Below are 19313 nucleotides of genomic sequence, written 5' to 3'. Positions count from 1 at the left end.
TGTCCATAAATCAGAGACTGAAATCTTCATTTGTTGTACTCAAAATCAAAAGAACTTAAAAGGGCTATGAATCGACCGGAAAATTTTCCACCCAGCCTGCAATGCTGCTTCTCCAGCCCAGAGCACACGTCCGATGGGAAGGGGTGTCCAGCCAAAGCTTGGAAATCTACCGGCTTCTTCAGTTGGGCCGTCAGAAGCTACCGCTTAGCGTGTGATGGAGCCCGGGTCTCTTCCCCATGGAGGGGTGGCCGTCCCAGGCATCCTCGGCCTCGGGCAGGCCTGGCCACGCTCAGCGTCACTGGCAGTAGAAGGTGAGCACGTTCTCCTGGTTTCCTCGGATCAGGATGACGGGAGGCCTGAGGTCCTGGGACAGCGTCTCCAGCCAGGCCATGTACAGCGAGCTTGGGCACTTCCCCTTCCTGCCTATGGGCAGGGTGCTGCGAGACGGGGAGAAAGGCAGACGGGAAGTCACCCAGGGGCCCTCTGCACGCAGCCCAGCTCGTGGTTTGCTTTTCGGACAGCAACTCTGCCTAGGGACCCCGCCAGAGCTGCTTCTTGCGAGACCCCCCTAAGAGTGACCCCCCACTCTCCTTAAAAGCATGACTTCAAATGCCACGGAGCATTTCTGAACACAGCCACGGTCTGCAAGGCCTCCGTGATCTGGTCCCCGCCAGCCTCCCCAGTCCTACCTCCTGCCACCCTCAGCCTCGCTCTCAGCCCTGCAGCCACAGTGGCTTTCTTACTATCCCTAAAAGAAAAGCCAAGCTTGCTCCTGCCCCAGGGCCTTTGCACCTGATGCTCTCTCCACCCAGAAGGCAGCGCCCGCAGCTCCTGACCTAGTTGGTTCCTTTGAATCACTCAGATGCTGGCTCACGTGCACCTCCTTCTCCGGTCACCCCCTCCGCAGCAGGCCCCCACCTCTCCACCGTATTGCCCTGTGCCACTGTCTTCTCAGGCAGTCAGAACCCTCCTCCCGCTTGTTTGTTTGTTGTCTGTCTCCCCCCGACTAGAATGCAAGCATGCTCACTCACGAGCAGGCTGGGTCTGCCTTACTCATGACCCTTCTTCCTGTTCCTGGAACTCGGTCTGAGGCAGGTGGGAGGTTAAGGGGGTGACCCCACCCATCGGGCTACTTGAGTCAGACCAGCCTTGTGTCTCCAGCCACACAGCAGCTGCTGGCTGCCGCCAGGTGACCCGTTTAGCTGAGTGTCCTTATCCTGCCTCCTGCCCCGTCCCGGAGGCCCCGGGAGCAGGTCTCCGCCCTCGCCTCCGGAGGGCTCCTGGGGCGGACTGCAGTGCTCTGCAGATAACGAGCGGTTCCTCGGAGGCTGTTCGGCCAGATGTTCAGGGCTATGTCAGGCAGTGACTCTTTCACTGTCCTGAGATTCCGGGAACACATCGCGGCGACCCCAGCTGGCCTGCTCTCGGCTCTGGGAGAGGCCGGCATCTCACAGAGCCAGGTGTGGTCACGGGAAGTCGGGGCCCCGGCACCTGACAGGGCTCTGAGCCTCGATTTCCCAAAGGAGGTGCGCAGGTATCATTTCATCCGAACCTCAACACAACTCTGGGGAAAGGGTAGGGCCCAAAGCTCCGCCCTCTCCCCGTTGGGCCTTGCAACAGAGGGGGTGTCTGCGTTGGGGCTTTGCCACTTCCTCAGCCATGTGGCTTTCGCAGATGGCTCACTGTCCCTGAACCCCGCTCTTCTCCTCCCAAGAGTGTGGACTCACACGGCCCCCTGCCGGGATGTCGGGCGCTCAGGAGGGGACCAGCACACCCGGGGCCCCGAGCAAGCGCTGGGTCACATCGGCAGCTGTTCTCATCGCTTGTCATTGTTCACCAGTGCGAGGTGGCCGAGCCGTGAGTGGCAGAGCTGGGAGCTGACCCGGGTCCTGGGCTTGCCCACGCCAGCTGCCTCTGCTCACTGCACCCCCCTCTCCTGCTGACAGGGCAAACGGAAGTCCCGAAAGAGCCGCCCCTTACTTCCAATCCCACCCTCAAGCCTTCCTGTCGAGCAACACTCCCCTCTTTTAAAAAAAGCAAAGCCCCCCAGGATGAGGGGTGGCGGTGGGAGCAAAGACATTTCATTAACCGAGTGTCACCTCGGTTAGAACAAATTTGTGACCGGTGACTCTCCAGGGAAAGGGAAGTGGCGTGTGGAGAACGGACTTCCCCATTGCACAGGGGTGCCAAGGGCTGCAAATGCCCTCTGGGAACTGTTACGTCATCCTCAGGTACTGTTGCTTTTGGAGGCTTCTAGGTCACGAGGGACTGGAGACTGCCTCATCAGGGCAGGGGACACCCATCCCCCTTGCCGTGGCCTCTCGGGCACAGCCTGTGCACCCCGGGCTGGGGGACAGGCTCCCCCGGGGCTCAGCCTGGCCCCAGGCGCCGCCACTGTACTCCTGCCCACCGGGCGGGTGTGCGTGAAGCTGCTTATCTTTAGGAATAAAGCCACTCCCGCACAAGGGACGTTTTGTGCAGGATCGCATCTGTGAGTCCCAGACAGAGGCAGCCTTGGATCCAACCGAGACGCAAAGCAGTAGCCCTGCATCCGAAACAGAACCGTGTCACGGCCTCAAAACCAATGCTTGCTTCCCCGCGGTGAGGTTCCGGGCGAGTGGCGTAACTCCTCCTCTGGGGCTCCTTGTCCTCAGCTCCAAAGTGTGTGTGTGTGTGTGTGTGTGTGTGTGTGTGTGGTGGGGGAGGGGTGTGGGTAAAATAGAACCCCTTCCTAGAGTTTTGAACATGAATAAGGCCCGATACCTGCAGTGTCAGGCTTGGCCAATAAAATGCAGTGTTGATCGTTACCGTTTGGCTTTGAGGAGAAAGGCTTTATCGAAGAGAGAGGGCTCGTCTGGTGTATCAGCAGAGCCGGTGAAGCTGAACGTAACCAGATGAACTGCTGGTTTGTGGGCACTGAACAACCGAATCCTGCCTCCCACCTGCTCCAGAAAATGGGCCCATGTGCTCTGAAAATGCTGGGAAATGTGATTTTGTCCTTTTACCGAGGCGTGGGAGGATTCTGGATTCCTCAGAATTTCTGGGGAATGTGTGTGTGTCTCTGGACTCTACCCAGGGCCCTGATCTGGAAGGAATAGAGGAACTCGTCATTTGCGACAGGCCCCTGGCGGTTCTGCGGAAGGTGACCCCGGAGTGAACCTTCAGAAGGAAGGACATTTGGCTGGGGATTAGTGACACAAGAATGCAGCTACGTGCCCTCCCAGAAGAGTCAGCCCTACAGCCGGCAGCCGGGCCCTTCGAGCAACAGCTGTCAGCCGCCACCTGGGGTGGGACACCGTGTGCCAGCGGCTCCTCTGAGGCAACTGGACCCAATGTTGTCTGTGCCTGCTGACCCTGCAAAAGCTGGGGGCGGGGGGCTGGCTTCCCCTCTGAGGCCTCGGGGCGGGAGGCAGAGTCACCTCCCAGCTGCTGAGAGTCTGAGTCATGTTAGTGGCAAATAAACTTAGAACCGTGACGTGTTAGAGCAAAAGGGCATCTCGAGAAGCACTGAGTCTCTAGCTGTTGTCTAGAACCGGGGAAACAGAGGCTCAGAGAGGTCGGGCTGTGTGCCCAAGGCCGCACAGCGAGCTGCGTGCAGAGACGAAAGGCAAGCTGGCCTCCCTGAACACAGGCGTCCCTGAACACAGCAAAGGCTGGGGGGCGTCCCAGGATGAAGCCCCTCCTTCCGCCTGGCACTGTGACCCCATCTGCACCCAGGCCAACCTTGCCCCAGAGATGTTCTCTGCAGGGTTCCGGCCAGAGGCTTGGAGATAAATCCAGCCCTTCTTCTCACCCTGGTTTCCACATCAAAGGGAGCATTTTTTGGTACAAAAAAACGATCTCCCTCAGAGCCCTGGGAAGCCGGTTTCAGGCAGAACCAGCTACACGGGCGCGCAAACTGCACGGGGTGGGTCCCACGCTGGGCTTGATGCCCCGCAGGGCCCCATCTTGACAGCCTTCAGGTTTGAACAGAGGGTCCCTGCATTTTAGTTTTGCACCAGGGCCCCACAAATTGTGCCTTCGACCCTGGTTTCAGGGCAGGAAGAAAAGCAGGCTCCACAGGCTTCTTGGCAGAACTGCAGAACTCCCTGGCGGTCCGCCCCAGGAAACATAAGAAAGGCCGACGTTTGCTTTGGCAGACACCTACAGCTTGCTCCCCCCGCCCCCCCCCCCCCCCCCCCCCGTTCCCTCAGAGCTGGCGGAGGGGACTCAGGCGGCGTCGCTGGCCACGTTCTTCCTCCCAGCCTCCGAGAGAATACAGCCACCGTGACACGCTTTCCGTGCCATCGTCACCGTCCGCTTACTCAGCCTTGGCCAGTGCCCACCGGAGGCAGCGCACTCCTGGACACGGGCAGCAGCCATGAAGCCAGAGGGCCTGGCGGGCATGGAGCCCGAACAGTGGGCAGCAGCAGCCTCGGCTCCTGCTGCCCAGGCTTGGCACCGACCTCAACCGGGGGCCGCCGAGAGCCAAAAGGGCTGGGTGACCCCCAAACAAGCAGGCATCGATTTTCCTCTGGAGCGACCCGGGTCCCCTTGGCCAAGCCGAGCTGGGTAGCGGTAGGCGATGGCAGATACGGGAAAGGCAGTGGTGAGGGGTACCGGGCAGGCCTGGGACTGGGAGGCCCTAGACCCCGGCCAGCTGGCACTGCGCTAGGGGACTGTTCTGAGACGTCCTTGATGAAATTACAGCGGCCAGAGGGCGAGAGGAAGAGACCGGTGGGGGGTGGAGGGGGGGGGGTCGGTCCGTTAGCACCTGCAGGGCAAGACCAACAAAAGACGGCTCCCCGTCCTGAGTGTGTTTTGGAAGGCGGCCTAACCTCCAGGTGGCCGTTTCCACCTTTACCTGAACGAGCCAGTCGCCAGGTGCAGCCGTCCCAGCCCAGGTGCCTCCGCTCACTCACACGTGAACCTTCCAATCTGCCGCCCACGGCCAATCCTCCGGAGCAGACCCTTCTTCCTTAAGCACGCCCCTGCCCCACCGCACGATTCTTTCAAAACAGCCCCGCTCTCTCTCCCTTCTACATGATGTATGAGAATTCTCTCTCCCCTCTACGTGATGTACGAAATCTCTCAACAGCTCCAGGACTCCGGACATGCGGGCCCCCCGACCAGGCACAGCTGTAGGGGTTTAGATGCCCCCCCCGCCCCCCAGGGCCTGCCCTTCTTTTTCTTTTTCTTTTCTCCCCTTTTTTTCTCCCTTAGCCGTGGCCCAGTAATAATCCCTGTCTCCTAAAAGGATGTTCTGTCCTGGAAGTTAAGACGTCTGTTTACCAGCCCTCGGGGTGAGAACGTCCCGGTGCGACAGGCCAGGGAGCCGGGACAACTGGGACGGGGACAGGGACAAAGAGAGCTGAGCACACTGGCCGAGGAATGTGCAGCCAGGTACAGAGGGTCAGCTCCCCGGAGATGCCATCCAGGCCTCCCCTGTCCTTCAGCTCCAGGCCCAGAAAAGCAGCAAAACCAGGTGGGCGACGCCAGGCCCAGCTGCAATGACTAACGACCCCCTGCCCGGTCGCTGACCAATCAGAGGGGGCCGGGACCCTGAAAGGGCGCACCTGGGGAACTGAGGGCTGTTCTGCTGGGATCCCCCCCTGAGGCCTCCCCTGAAAGTCCCGCCTACGGGAGAGATAGAAGCCTCAAGACCAAGGACCCAGGGTGTGCTCTCTGCCTTCCCCTCCCCCTCCCCTCTTCTTCCCCCACGGGCAGCTTCTCCTAGACTCGAAGGATCCCCCGGAGACTTGCCACCAGGGGAGCGACAGGCAGTGGCAGCTTGTCCCGGGCTAACCCCTGAGCCTGGCCCCAAGGCCCCCTTTCTCCAGTTTCCCAGTGAGCTCAGGCAGCCCAGCCTGGGCTCTCCTGGGGCTTCTTCTATGCTTAAGCCCTTCCTGGTTTCCCTGCCCCAGCTCCAATGAATGCACCCTCACAGCCACCTAGACTCGTGTCGTGAAGTCTTCCCTACACAGTCAGGAACGCATACACAACAGCTGGCCCTGGGTGGACCCGCTCAGGACCAGGCCCCAGACACCCAGCAGTGGCCACCCCTCCAAAGCTGACACCCTTGGCCTCTGAAACAAGCTTCTGCTCCTCCTCCTCCCGCTACTCACACGACGACCAGAGCGGCGTCTCGGGAGTAATCCAGCAGGATCTCATTCAGCCTCACCTGCCGCAGGGACTGGGGCGAGGGGGGGAAAGCCACTCCGTCACTCCTCCTGTCCTCAGGAGCTGTCCCCACCAAGCCCAGGACGCGTGCATTGTTCCCCTAGCTTATTATCCATTCCCCTGCCTCCGAGAAGGAAGGGGGGATCCTCCTAGTCATGAGGGGCTCAGCTCCCCTCCAGGGGAAGCCAGCCCTCCTGGGGTTTTCCTTGCCTGACCTGTGACCAGCAGGACAGCGGGGGCGCGGGGGACGGAGAGAGCTCGTTACATAGGGTCGGGAGAGTTAATCGTGCAGAATAGAGGGAACTGAGCAAGACACACGGACTCCCCGAGCTCCACGGGTGTGCGGGGGGCATGTGATAAGGGGGACTGGAGTCAGGACAGGGCAGGGGGGAAAATCCTCCCCAACAGGGTAGGGAGCTCGGGGCACAGAAGCATAGGGTCCCGACCCAGGGGAGCGCCTGCCCGTCCCCCCCGCCCCTCCCCCTGCAAGGCCCTTCTCCCTTCTGCACCTTGACCCTGTTCTTGTTAATCTCTTCGTCTGAGATCTTCCAGGGGCAGTCCCGCCTCAGCTCGGCGACGGTGGCCTCGTCCTTGAAGCCATCGTTCAGGCGGAAGGGCGCGATCATGTCCTCAAACCGCTTGGTGCTGCGGACCGAGAGAGCCGGTGAGCCCAAGTATGATGGGCCAGGTTCCAGGGAAACCAGGTCCCTGGAGGGCACCCTGGGGACCTCCTTTCCAGGCTGAGCCCCATTGTGACACTGCTGTTGACATCGAAGCAGCTTCCATGTGGAACTCGGCACTGATGGCACCTCCATGAGTCAGCCCTGATGACCCATGTGGGACCCGCCTCCACCTCCACCTCCCTGACCCGGACCTGACCTGGGTGTTTCCTGGGCACTGTTCTGTGCCGGGCTCGGTGCTGCACACAGTGACCACACCTGCCCGCGTCCCCTGTCCTCCCGGATCTCAGGCTCTGCTGGGCGATAAGTGCGACCAGCAGTTTGACGGAGGCACAAACCGGGTACCGGGATGGGACTCCCAGGGGCCCGGAGGGCCTCCGGACCCCCAGGGTGCTTGTCTTTCCAAAGCCAGCCACGCACAGGGCAGGTGCTGGAGCAAACAGAGCGGCAGGTGCCCAGGCCCTGAGCAGAAGCATGCTTGGTCTGCATGAGAAGCGGTGTGGTGAGCAGGGCGCGTGCAGGGCAGGGTGGGGGGAGGTGAGGTCAGACAGGGGCAAGGGGCCAGGTCCGCAGGCCTTCAGTGTCTGCCCTGAGCGAGACAGAAGCTGTGGCAGGGGAGGGGTTCTGTGGGATCCGACTTCTGTTATTAAAGATAGAAACGCAGACTGGCCGGCAGTCAGAGGCAGCCGTGGGCAGCCACCCGGATGGATGAGCTCACCTGGGGACAGAGAGAAGAGAAGAGGAGGGGAGGGGAAGGGTGGGGAGGGGAGGGGAGGAGACGGTCCAGGGCCAAACCCCAAGGAGGCCAGCAAGTGTTACTCAGCTCAAGAAGGAAGAGGCAGCGAAGGAAACTGAGCCCCCACTGAGGTGGGAGGAACCAGGAGAGGGTGGTGTCTAGGACGCCAGGAGAACTGCTCGGAGCAGGGTCCCTGTCACATACAGCCGGGAGAGAGGTGGGGGAGAGGAGCTCAGTGGGCTCCGAGGGCCTGGCAGTGGCGAGAGTGATTTCCATGCATCAGCGAGGTGGAGGGAGATGGGGAAGGAGGGGTGGGGAGGACCGGCACCAGGTCTCTGGGGATGTTTAGCTGTGTAAGGCGGGGGAGAAGCACTCCGGGAGGTGGGGGCAGAAGCTGGGGCAGAGCGGGAGGTTTGAAAGAGCAGATGCCGGGTGGGGCCTGCATGCTCGCTCTCTCTGGCCTCTGCACCGGACCATCTCCCCTGTCTCCCCTGTCTCCCCGTGATCATGGCCATCCGCCAGGCTTTGCTCCTCCGCCAGCAAAGGGGACCCTACTCCTTTCTGCACCCGGTGCGTCTCTGCAGTGGATGCTGGTGGCTCTGGTGTCCTCCGGCCTGCCCTGAGCTGGGGTAAACCTCAGAGGGCAGGGCTGTGCTAATACAACAGGGGCTGCAGCCACTGCCTGCCGCTGCCTCAGGGCCTGTGCACGTCCTCTCTCCCCGTGGGGCAGGGCCTGGCCTCTGCTGCGGCCCCTGCAGGAGGAGCTGCCCTCCAGCCACGCATCTTGGAGCACGTGACTCTGCCACCCCTGGCCAGGGCCAACTGGACCAAAAGTGGCCAAGGAGTAGGATTTCCAGTAACCTCTACCTTGGCCTGGCAGGAAGGGATGAGCTGGGCCAGTCATATTCCTTTTTGAAGAACTTAAACTAGGCAATGCCTGGAGAAGGGGCAGTTTGGTTGCACAGAAAGGTCAAGTGCAGGGCTCCAGAGCCACATGAGGCGGCCAAAGCCACACATCCAGCAGGTACTGAGCGCTGGCTGTAGGCCGGGCAGCGTGGTAAGTGCATTACACGGAGTGTCGCTAAGACACTGGTTCTCCCAGCGGGGTGCCTGGGCCAGCACAGCGAGCCTGTCAGAAACGCAGGTTCTCAGGCTCTGCCCCAGACCTACCAACTCAGAACCTTGGGGGTGGGTCCCAGCAGGTAAGCTTGGTTTGCACGAGCCCTGCAGGTGACTTGGGTGCGTGCCCGAGTTTGGGAACCACTGCTTTGTGAAAACACTCCGGGGTTGGAGGAAATTCTGAAGCCCAGACCCCGTGGAAGGGAAAAGCAGCCTTTTGTGAACAGCCAGAGCCCTGGGCTTGGGAAGCATGGAGCCGGAGACACTCTCGGCCCTTGTGGATGGAGCACTGGCCTCTGCTCAGGTGGCAGAACAGCCATGAGCTGCCACCTGCAAGTGTTTAAAGGACACTTGTTCTAAGAAAAGCACCAATGTCAACTTCCGTCGGCCTCCAGCCCAGGTGTGCTCCTGGCCCAGACCAGAGCGCTGATGTGCAAAGGACGGGACCCAAACATGAAAATAAATAAGTGGCTGCAGACTCCGACCCTTCCGCTTTCGTTCCGTGAGCCTCTCTGGGTGGGGGCGGGAGGGGCAGCCCCTCTGCCCCTGGCTCACCAGGGAGAAGGGGGCGGTGGGCAGAGGGGTGTGCGGGGCACAGGCTGGCCCTTCGGCCTGGAGCCCCCACAGAGCACTCACTGCTCAGCCCGCGGCTTCTGGTTGATGTCGGGAAGGACGTGCACCTCGTGGAATCCCAGGCGGAACTTGCTCAGCAGGGACACGATCCTGGAAGGTGGAGACAGTTTTCAATGCATCTGTTCTTTCCACGAATTTTCATCGCTTGCTCTGGCCGGGGGCCGTTGCCGGCCAAGCCCCCAGCCAGGCCCACCCTCCTGGACTTGGGTGGGAGATTAGCACGGGTTCTGAGCGGAGAGCCTTTCTGCAGGGTCAGCCACGAGGTGAACTGTCACTTATTCAGTGGGGTTTGCTGCTGCCTCTCCAGGCTATTGAAGTCACCTCTTGCCTCATCAGGGACGGCAACCCGCACTTGGGTGGGGGTGGGGGTGGGGGGGGACAACTGCCCTGCAGGGTTCTAAGCGATGCCTCATTTCTCGGGAGGCGGGGGCTGCTCCATCCTTCAGGTCACACAGGTTTCTCTTTGAGCAGATGCATGAGTTTAAAACCTAACACCCCTCCCTGTCCTGGCAAGACTGAGGCACCTGCATCTTATCAAAGGAGACAGGACACCCCAAACCCTTCTGAGACGGACAGCAACCTGCTCCCGCCCAGCACCCCCTCGCTGCTGCTGTGACTCGGACTCACTGAGCCACCCGGGGACAGGGGCGGAGGGCGAGGGGCGCTGAGATGGCCCTGGTCCCCGCCAGTGCTCCCCACTTACGCCTTCCTCTCCTGGTCCATCCTGTTGATCTGGCCGCCCACGAACACCCGGATCCTGCATTTGCTCCATCGCTTCTTGCGGCCGAGCAGGTAGGGGATGAGGAGGGTGAGGCCTGGTCCCCGGGAACCAAGAGGAAGATGCTCTCAGGGTGGAGCACGCTCTGGGGTCTCGCCCCTTCCCCTCGCTGGGCCTCAGCTTACCCGTCTGTATAATGGGCATGCTGGCTAAGCCAGAGAGGCACACAGCGCTCTGTGGGCATGGGCTTATTTGGCCTGCACCGTACTTTCACATAAGTGAGCGGGCATTCAATCATGGGCGGGTTTCCCATGCAAATCAGGATCTCTGGCATTTCTGGACGATTGAAAACTGGACCAGTGGGTGGGGGCCCCCTCATCCCTCCCTAACATCTCCCCACACAAGGCCAAGGATGAGCTATCACTCATGGCTGCGGAACCTTGGACAAACTATTTCACCGCTCTGTGCCTCAGTCTCCTTACTTGTAAAGGGAGCTAATACTAGCTCCTAGCTGGGGACCGTGGTAGGGGAACCCACATAAAACACTTAGTGTCAGGCATACAGTAAGTGCTCGGTCCTATTAGCCGTCACTCAGAGGACACCTTCTCATGGAGCAGAAGCCTTTTCTAGCTAGGACTTGATCAACGGTTGGCACAATAAAGCTGGGAGTCATGTGTTTTAAGAAGAACAGGAGAGCCCTGACTGGTGTAGCTCAGTGGATTGAGCGCAGGCTGTGAACCAAAGCATCACAGGTTCGATTCCCAGCCAGGGCACATGCCAGGGTTGCAGGCCATGGCCTCCAGCAACCGCACATTCATGTTTCTCTTTCTCTCTCTTTCTCCCTCCCTTTCCTCTCTAAAAATAAATAAATAAATCTTTTTTAAAAAGTGTTTAAAAAAAAAAGAACGGCAGAGACTGCACTCCTTTGGGAAGTAAAGGGGGCTCTTAAGGGTTCCTGTGCGCTAGCCCGTCCTCCCCATCCCATCAATGTTCTGCACTGCAGCCCATGCGGCCCCTCCAGCCTGAAGGTTCCGCCTCATGCTGACATCAGCTCCTGCCCGTAAGTCCCCATTTTACAGCCCAAAAAACTGGAGGCCAAGAGGGGGCCCAGCCAGGCTCCCACAAGCCCAGTGGTGGGCCAGCGACCCCTGCCCCCTGCGAGGGACTCTGAGGTCCCACCAGAGGCCTTGCTAAGAGCGGCAGGAAGGGCCAGCCGAGAGCCAGGGAGGGCAGGCGGCGCGGGCGGGGCAGGTGGCGGGGGTGGGGCAGGCGTCGAAGGTGCTGACCTCCGTCGTCGAAGAGCCAGTAGATGTCGATGGTCTTCTTGCCCTGCTCCGACTGGAAGATGGTGCTGGCCTGCTCCTCCCGCACCAGGGCCTCGGGGTCCACTGCGGGGGCAGAGGGGCTGGTCACCGAGGAGCAGAGCACGTTCAAGTGCCCGGGTCTGCCTGCAAACAGCCAGCCGCCCGGCCAGCGGCTCTGGCGGTCAGCGAGGATGTGCACCCCGCTGAGGACCTGCAGGGGCGGGGGTTGGGGGCGCGGCCCAGGGCACCGCCGGCGGCCCCTCTGAAGCTGAGACTCCGGTTTTCCCCTCAGAGATGCCCAGAGGGTGCCCCCAGCTCCTGCATGGGTGGGGGGAAGGCTGAAGGAGAACCCTGCCCCTCCCCTAACATTTGAGCATAGCCAGAGAGCCTTGGTGGTGGTGGGGGGGTACACAGGGGTGAGCTCCCGCAACGGCCAGATATCGAATTCCCGGTCTTTAATACTGACTGCCCCAGCCGCCACCGCCCCAACCCCACAGCCCCGACCCCAGAGGCCTCAGGCGCCTCCTGCCCTTGACCAAGCTCCCGTGTGGCCCCCACCAGCTGCCACGCAGGCCCTGTGGCCCCCACCAGCTGCCACGCAGGGTGAGCATGTCCTGAGCCTCCAAGGCAGGTGGGGACTCACTCACATGTGCCAGAGACCGATGGCCGGGCCCTGCTGGCTTCCTTGCCGTCCTCCGCGTGGTCAAACATGGGGTTAACTGCAAGAGAGGGACCGCAGCTGTGCCCCCAGCCCATCCTCCCCCGGGCACGTCTGGTTCTGCCTCTCCCAGTCCCCCCCCCCCCCCCCCCCCCGGCCACGAGGAAGAAAGCCCCGACGTGGCGCCTTCCAGGGACCTGGCCTGGCCTCCTGCTGACCCGACTCTTCCCGCTCCCGCCCCATGCGGCGGCATCCTCCTGCCCCTCAGACAGGCCGCCCTCCTTCCCTGCTGCCCGTGGTGGTGGGTGGGCTGGGCACGGGGACTGTCAGCTTTCCCCAGGACCCCCTGCTCAGGAGGGCTTCTCAACCCACACTGTGTGTTCGTGACACTGTCTGAAGTGACCCGTGGGCCCATCGTGTTTCCCAGGAGGATGGCAGCTCCCCCGGGACAGACTCGGGTTTGCTGCTCCCCGCTGCACCCCCAGCGCCCAGAAGCATGTCTTCAGGCGCTGCCGCTGCTGCTCTGTGAAGACTGTTTGTGGGAATGCTCAGGTAACCGCGCCGTGCCAGGGGGGCCCTGGGGGTCCAGGAAAAGACCCAGCCGGCCTGCGACACACAGCATCCACACTTCCAGTCTCCCAGCAAGCCCCCCAGGGGTTTTCCTGCGTGTGGTTTGTTTCCCATGGATCTGAGGGTGCATCCTCAAGTGGGACTTTAAATGGGGCCCATCCCCACTCCGTGCCCCGGCGATGGTCTCGGAGGGTCTCCATGGCCCTTGTGTGCGTGCTTCGTGTTCCGATGTGCTCGGGTGGGCATTCTCCTCTCCCCTCTTTCCCTCCTTCCCCTTCTTCCCGCCTGTTGGGTCCTCCTTAGCCCACCTGGTTTCAAAAAGCCCTGACCGTGACTCTAGGAGCTCTGAGCTCCGGCCTGCCCCCAGCTGGATGCACAACCTTGAACGGATTACTCCCCCTTTCTGGGCCTCAGTTTCCCCATTTGGAAACCTGATGCGCTCACGTGGGCCGCTGAAAGCTGATGTTCTAAGGGTCTGCGATCTTTATTCCTTACTCATTTTCCCTTTTCTTCCCTGTACCGCTTTAAAAAAATGGGTTCTAGAACCTTCTGGGAGGCTAACCCCGGTCTCGGGCGGGGTGCCAAGCAGGTGGGGTGTGCACTCACTGTGTGCCTGCATCACCTCCGAGACGTTGAGCCCCTCACGCATCCTCATGACGCACACGCCGTAGTTGAAATCAAAGGCGTCGCTGGAAAGAGAGGAGGTGGTCCGGCTCCTTAGCCCCAGAGCCCGGCCCCCCACCACCTGCTCTCTCTTCGCTGGGCCTCAGTCTCCCCATCTGTGAAATGTGCAGGCGGAACTGGAGAGTCCCCAGGACCCTCTGGCTCTGCGGTTGGTACACTGTGGATCCTGCGGACCCTGCACTCAGGGGGAAACTGAGTCAGACCTGTCTCCGAGCCAGACCCCGTCCTCCTGATACATTTGAATAACCCTCACAGTTCTGCCAACAGAGGTGGGGCTGGGAACTCTCACCCTCCTTCCACACACACAAAAGCTGAGCTCTGGGGAGCAACCTGCCCTTGGTCACATGCTGCCGAGTGGCCACTGGGGTGAGAATTCAACAGCTGGGACTGGGGTCCCTACCCAAGGGCACAAGGTTTCACCTGAACACCCACAAGTTCAGCTTCTCTGTAAAACCAGAGGGTCGCCAGACCCACGCTTCCTCCTGGGCACAGCTGGCTGGGCCAAGTGGCTCTCCCTGGTTTGCCGCAGTCCCCACTGCCCCCCGTAGTCCCACACCCAGGCCACTTGGCTCTCTGTGCTACCTGCCTGGTCCCCTTCTCCGCTTTGAACCAGCGACTTAGCATCACAGATCACAACCGCTTCCCCGCCACTTCCCACGGCCCAGGAACCCCCAGGCCCAGGAGGGCAGACCCTGGGCCCTGCCCCCCATGGGCCCTGCCTCCCCCCACCCCCCGAGGGCCCTCGCTCACTGCAGGATGCCGATGTAGTCCTCCACCGTGGCTGGGTGAGCCGACTGCCAGTTCCTCTTGAAGCCGACCACCAGAATGTTGGGCTTCATCCGCCCGAGACCTGCGGCCTGTGGGGGCAAGGGTGGGGGGGGGACAGGATGAGGTGAGGACTTGGGCCTCACACCCCCGGTTCTGGGGCCAGGGTGGGGCTCCCTCTCAGCCCCGGCTGCCCTCTCCACCCTGCAGCGCCCACCCAGGAACCACACCCCCGTGTCCAGGGTCCTGCCTGCCTGGACTCACTCGAGGGAAAGGTACAGCCGTAGCCAAAGCCACCCCCGTGGCCTGTCCCAGCCCGGGGCCACAACGGGACCGTCCATTTGTTCTGGATTGCCCCAGCTCCCGCTTCTCTCTCTTGCATCATTTCTCATAATAAGGGATTTGAACTTGGATGTCAAGCTTGGAGGCTTCCCAGGGCACCTAATCCATACATCTTTGATAGTTCTCTTTCTCTTTTTTTAATGTTTAAAATGCTATTTCATATTTTGAGGTGACATTTCCATAGCAAAATTCACCATCCTAAAGTGTGTAACTCAGAGGCATTCAACCCAGCCCCAGTGCCGTGCAAACATCACCTCTCTCCGACATACTTGGGTGACCCCCAACATATTTGTGTGACCCCCAAAGGAGACCCTGTGTATGCTCTTTCTTTAATTTTGAGAAGTATTTAAAACTCTTCAAAGGGACTCTCAGGTGTGGACTCAGAATTCACAGCTGCTACGTCCCCCACACGTTCCATCTCACAGACGAGAGAACGGAGCAGTAACATGAACTGCCCTGTGGAACCTTCTAGAACTCGGTCTGAGTGGCGGTTCCCTATCACGGGGCAGTGTCTGTGCATGTAAACATTTATCGAACTGTATGCCGAACACTTTCTCACTTTCCTGTTGGTTAATTATATCTGAGAAACCAAAACAAAAAACTCGACAAGGTGAGCGCAAGGCCGCACGCACAGCCCGCCCAGGCTCCTCGGTCGGTTTTCCCGAGTCCGCGTTCTCCGGGGAGGGCCCCGGGGCTGCATTATCTGAAGAGGCCAGAAAGGCGGGGCTTCTGTTGCAGCAAAAGGGACTTCCAGGAGCCCCTCCGGAGGCCCTGCCTGTCGGGTGGTCGCTCCAGGTGAGAAGCCCTGCCGGGGGGGGGGGGGGGGAGCCCCGACCCCGTGCACCTGCATGAGAACCTGGACCCCGCCACGGAGGTCCTCAGCGATGACGTCCGAGTAGAAGGCCTTGATCTTCCTCTTGTTCAGCCACTTGGTGTGCCCGTTGGCGATGGCCCGGAGCTCCGGCATCCTCTGTTTGCGGGGTCCCTGTGGGGGGGGGCGGGCGACATCAGGGGCTGCCTTCGCCCTGTGGCCTGACACTCAGCCCAGCCCCTGTGTGGAGGCTGCCCCTGGGCTCCGCAGTGCCGGGTTTCCGGACAGGGGAGGGACAGGAGGAGGGCAGGGGCAGGTGCGCGGCCCCGCCCCACCTCCAGGGGGCACTCACGATGAGCACGTGGCCGCAGATCATCAGGCTGAGGTTCCGAGTGAAGGTGCCCACGAAGTCCACCAGGGCCGGGCGGAAGTTGGGGGGCCCCGTGAGCACCAGGCACTGGGGGCTGAGGAGGGGAAGGGCGAAGGGCATCAGCCGTCAGGACAGAGCCTGTGGGGGTCTGGAGACCAACGCAGGCACCCATGATGTCCGCCTTGTCCTGGGTGTCCTCCCTTCTTAGAGTCGCTGCGTGGTCTCCAGCAGGACCCCCTCCACGATGGGCCTCTTCTTCCCACCTGGGACCCGAGAGTGAGCCCTTCCAGACCTCACGGTGGCCAGCACACTGCATCTCCTTTGTCCTCCTGCTGAGGCTGCCAAATGCCCCACTTGGGCAAACCACCCTTTTCACGACACCTGGTGCTCCTGCCCAGCCCGGCACGGTGGTGGGCAGAATAAAGTCAGGGCGTGAGGACGCCTGTCCCCTGTGAGCTCACTGGGTCACCTGGGTCGGTGACTCAGCCTCTGGGCCACGGTCAAGGGCCACCAGCAGACTCAGAGCCAGACAAAACCGGCGGCTCAGCTGTGTGACCTGGGGCCAGCTACGTAACCACTCTGTGCCTCGGCGCTCCCCTCTGTGAATGGGCGAGGCCTCTCACACGCCTCAGAGCCGTGCTGAGACTGGGTGAGGCGCTTTGCGCGGCGAGGCCACATAAACAGAACCGATTATTAGCATTGAGACCTGGCAGGAAGGGGGCCCTGGGCACACGGCCCTCCCCACTGAGGAGGGGAGTCAGCCAGGAGAGTGCCCGGGGGAGTCCCTTCACGGCCCGCTTCCTGGGTCCTTGTGATGGAAACAGCAATGCCAGGGCGCCCTGGCGGAGCCCTGGGCACGGCCAGGGGCACATTCTGCTGCAGAAACGGAGGCACGGAGCGGTCACTCCACTTGCTCGGTCCCCTCGGTTGGGCGATGCCAACCCCGGCCCCCTGGCTGCCATGTATTCTCCCCCACCTCTGCTCCCTCTCCAGTGACTGCCTGGGTCTGCCCGCATCAGGGGACCCCAGCCCCCCCGGCTGCCATGTGGTTCTCCCCCACCTCTGCTCCCTCCCTGGCAGGGGGTTGTGCCCACCCTGAGTCTGCCCGCATCAGGGGACAGACGGGTCCTGGCCCGGAGCCTCCCAGAACAGGGCCATGGTGGCCCCGGGCCCGGGGGGGGGGGGGCCTGGAGGCCATGCTCACCGGTAGTTCTTGATATGCTCCTCCACCTCGTTGAGGCCCACGGAGTAGCTGAGGGCCAGGTTGTAGGAACCGGCCTGCACGGAGGAGCCCCAGTTCACCTCTGGGGGTGGGGGAGAGCGTGAGGTTAGAAACCAGGCATGCAGAGGGAGGGGACGTCGGCATTCTGTAGGAACGGGGCACCCATGGGAGCGGGGCTGCTTGGCCCAGGGACAGCCTGCCCATGACGTATGGCTGTGTATTATTTAAAAGTTATTATACGTTAGTCCTGGCTATTGTGGCTCAGATGATTCAGCACAGGACTGTGAACCAAAGGGTCGCCGGTTCGATTCCCAGGCAGGGCACATGCCTGGGTTGTGGGCCAGGTCCCCAGTAGGGGACACATGAGAGGCAATCACACACTGATGTTTCTCTCCCTCTATTTCTTCTTCCCTTCCTCTCTTTCTAAAAATAAATTAAAATCTTTTCTAAAAAGTTATACATTTTTTAGGGGTGGGTAGGGCAGGGGAGAGTAATGGGGGGAAATGGGGACAACTGTAATTGACAACAATAAAAAAATCAAAGATAAATAAAAGCTATACATCGAGGTGTTCGACTCTACAGAATAGTCTGTTCCCATGACGAGCAGACCTTCACAGCGACCTGCAGGGCCGGGTCCAAATCCGGAACCCCAGGCTTCCCCGGGCTCTGCATCCCGCCCCCCGGATTGCTGTCACCCCAGCACCCTCACCTACGTGCATGCAGACACCCCTGCCCATGTGTCACGCTTTGTCCCCTGCCTGACCATCAGCCAGCCCTTGGCCACCCCTCAGGCCCAGGTGTGTTCACCAGGGGCCGGCTCCTCTCTCAGGAGCTGGACCTGGGTGGGCGGTTCCAGGGCCCGGGGGCCGGGGGAGGGCCCAGTAGTAGAGGGGTGGGCTCTTCCATGGGCTCCTTCCACCACGGGGCACCCAGAGCCCGATGCAGGCCCTGACGGTGGGCGGCGGGGGTGGGGGCGGAAGGGGAGGACGGCCCGCTGGCGACCCTGAGGCGACCCTGAGGCGGCCCGCCACCGCACACCTGGCTTCTTGTAGATGACGTAGAGCAGGAGGAAGAGGACGACGCCGATGGCGATGAGGGCTGCCCACCAGGTCAGCAGGAACATGATGACCACGGAGATGACTGCCCCAAACAGCGCGGCCCACTTGCTGTAGTAGCGGAACGAGGGCCTCCACCCTGGGTGGGGGGACGCGGGTCGGCAGGCGCACTCAGCACCCGGGCAGGGCCGGGGTGCTGACCGTGCCCACAGCCAGGGTCCCAGCCTGCACCCACCCGTCCACCCGCCCACCCTCCTGGAGGCTCCGGGAGGCTCCATGCTATTGGCTGGCATTCTGCCATGTCAACAGGCTGCAAGGAGGAGGCAGCGTCCAGCTCTGGCCACAAATGCGGCTGCAAGACGGCCAGCGTCAGCAATAGCACGGCCCGAGGCTGGTGCCGAGCCACGTGAGGTGGCAGGGAAGGACGGGACTCCGCCTGGCTCCACACGGGAGGCCACCATGTGTGACTCCACGGCACCACTCTGGGGCACCACGGTCCGTTGTCTACGGAACGGGCAGCCCAGCGACTGGCCCCTCAGCGATTTGGGGCTAACTAGAGAGAGTCTTCCTCAACCCCTTCACTGCCCCCTGCCAGAAAGTTCTCGAAATACACATGCAAATCTGTGACATCTGTGAGTGGCACCCCCAGAGTTGTGCCTTGTCCAACCTGCAGCACCCTTGTCTGTGGCTTTGGGCCATCCTCTGCCATCTCCGGGGACTCAGGCGACCAACCCCGGTACAGCGGGTAGGGGAGGCACTAGAAAAATCTCTGCGCACTGGAAGGAGGATGTGAATCCGGGGGCAGAGTGCCTGGTAAGCTCTTGACGAGGGGTCGCCACTGTTATTGCTACTCAGATAGGGACTTTCGCTGATTCAAGGGCGCGGGGCTGCCTACCGGGCGAGTTGGTGATGGAGGCGTGGAAGCAGCTGAAGTTGATGAGGGCGTAGGAGCACAGGAAGAAGTTGGAGATGATGGGGGCGATGGTGTTGAGCTCCGCTTCGGGGACCCGGGGAGAGAGAGGACAGTCTGTCGGGCGAGGCTGCCAGGGGGCCACCTGGCACCCCCTCAAAGGGCGGGGGGGCCCCAGACAGGCCTGTGAGGCTCAGCGAGTCTCAGCCTCCTCATCTGTGAAATGGGCCCATGGTTTCATGCTGCTCAAAGGGCTGATGTTTTGTAAACTGCAAGCGGCCAGCTTTTAAGGAGATAGAGAACCATGCGAGAGTAGACACCATCAGGTGAGGAGGGGTGGGCAAGGACAGAGGCTGTCACAGATTCTGCGTGGCCGCAAATTAGAGTAAGAAATAAGTTCACCGCGTGACCCAGGACACAGGTCACCTTTGATCTGAGACCCCGAGACCCCATCACCGCTCCTCCCGCAGCGGAAACCTGCTCACGAACCGGCCCCTCCCCGCCCCTCCCCTGCCCCACCGGCTCCTGCGTCTGCAGGCGACTTCTGCAGGTGAATCCCTGTCTCAGGGCCTGCTTC

At 61.4% G+C, this 19313-nt stretch overlaps 1 protein-coding gene across 2 annotated transcripts in view; it reads right to left on the bottom strand.

Moving 5' to 3' along the window:
• SLC12A3 (solute carrier family 12 member 3) overlaps nucleotides 1-19313 on the bottom strand; it is a 29701-nt gene continuing 10388 nt past the window's right edge. Inside the window, exons 13-26 of one of the 2 annotated variants that reach the window (XM_028501816.2) lie at nucleotides 18722-18823; nucleotides 17810-17965; nucleotides 16754-16853; nucleotides 15532-15643; nucleotides 15213-15353; nucleotides 14012-14118; nucleotides 13184-13266; nucleotides 11997-12068; nucleotides 11332-11433; nucleotides 10031-10142; nucleotides 9331-9417; nucleotides 6669-6804; nucleotides 6105-6172; nucleotides 1-437 (exon numbers count right to left, since the gene is read on the bottom strand). In XM_028501816.2, the coding sequence (XP_028357617.1) occupies nucleotides 296-437; nucleotides 6105-6172; nucleotides 6669-6804; nucleotides 9331-9417; nucleotides 10031-10142; nucleotides 11332-11433; nucleotides 11997-12068; nucleotides 13184-13266; nucleotides 14012-14118; nucleotides 15213-15353; nucleotides 15532-15643; nucleotides 16754-16853; nucleotides 17810-17965; nucleotides 18722-18823 (1520 nt within the window). In that variant the 3' untranslated portion in view covers nucleotides 1-295. The remainder of the gene's footprint in view (nucleotides 438-6104; nucleotides 6173-6668; nucleotides 6805-9330; nucleotides 9418-10030; nucleotides 10143-11331; nucleotides 11434-11996; nucleotides 12069-13183; nucleotides 13267-14011; nucleotides 14119-15212; nucleotides 15354-15531; nucleotides 15644-16753; nucleotides 16854-17809; nucleotides 17966-18721; nucleotides 18824-19313) is intronic. The other variant, XM_036011866.1, reaches the window with a different exon arrangement.

This window comes from Phyllostomus discolor, chromosome 12 (assembly GCF_004126475.2).
Source record: "Phyllostomus discolor isolate MPI-MPIP mPhyDis1 chromosome 12, mPhyDis1.pri.v3, whole genome shotgun sequence".
NCBI lineage: Eukaryota > Metazoa > Chordata > Mammalia > Chiroptera > Phyllostomidae > Phyllostomus > Phyllostomus discolor.
The sequence above is the reverse complement of the archived record's forward strand: the minus strand, read 5'-3'. Positions and strand labels throughout refer to the sequence as shown.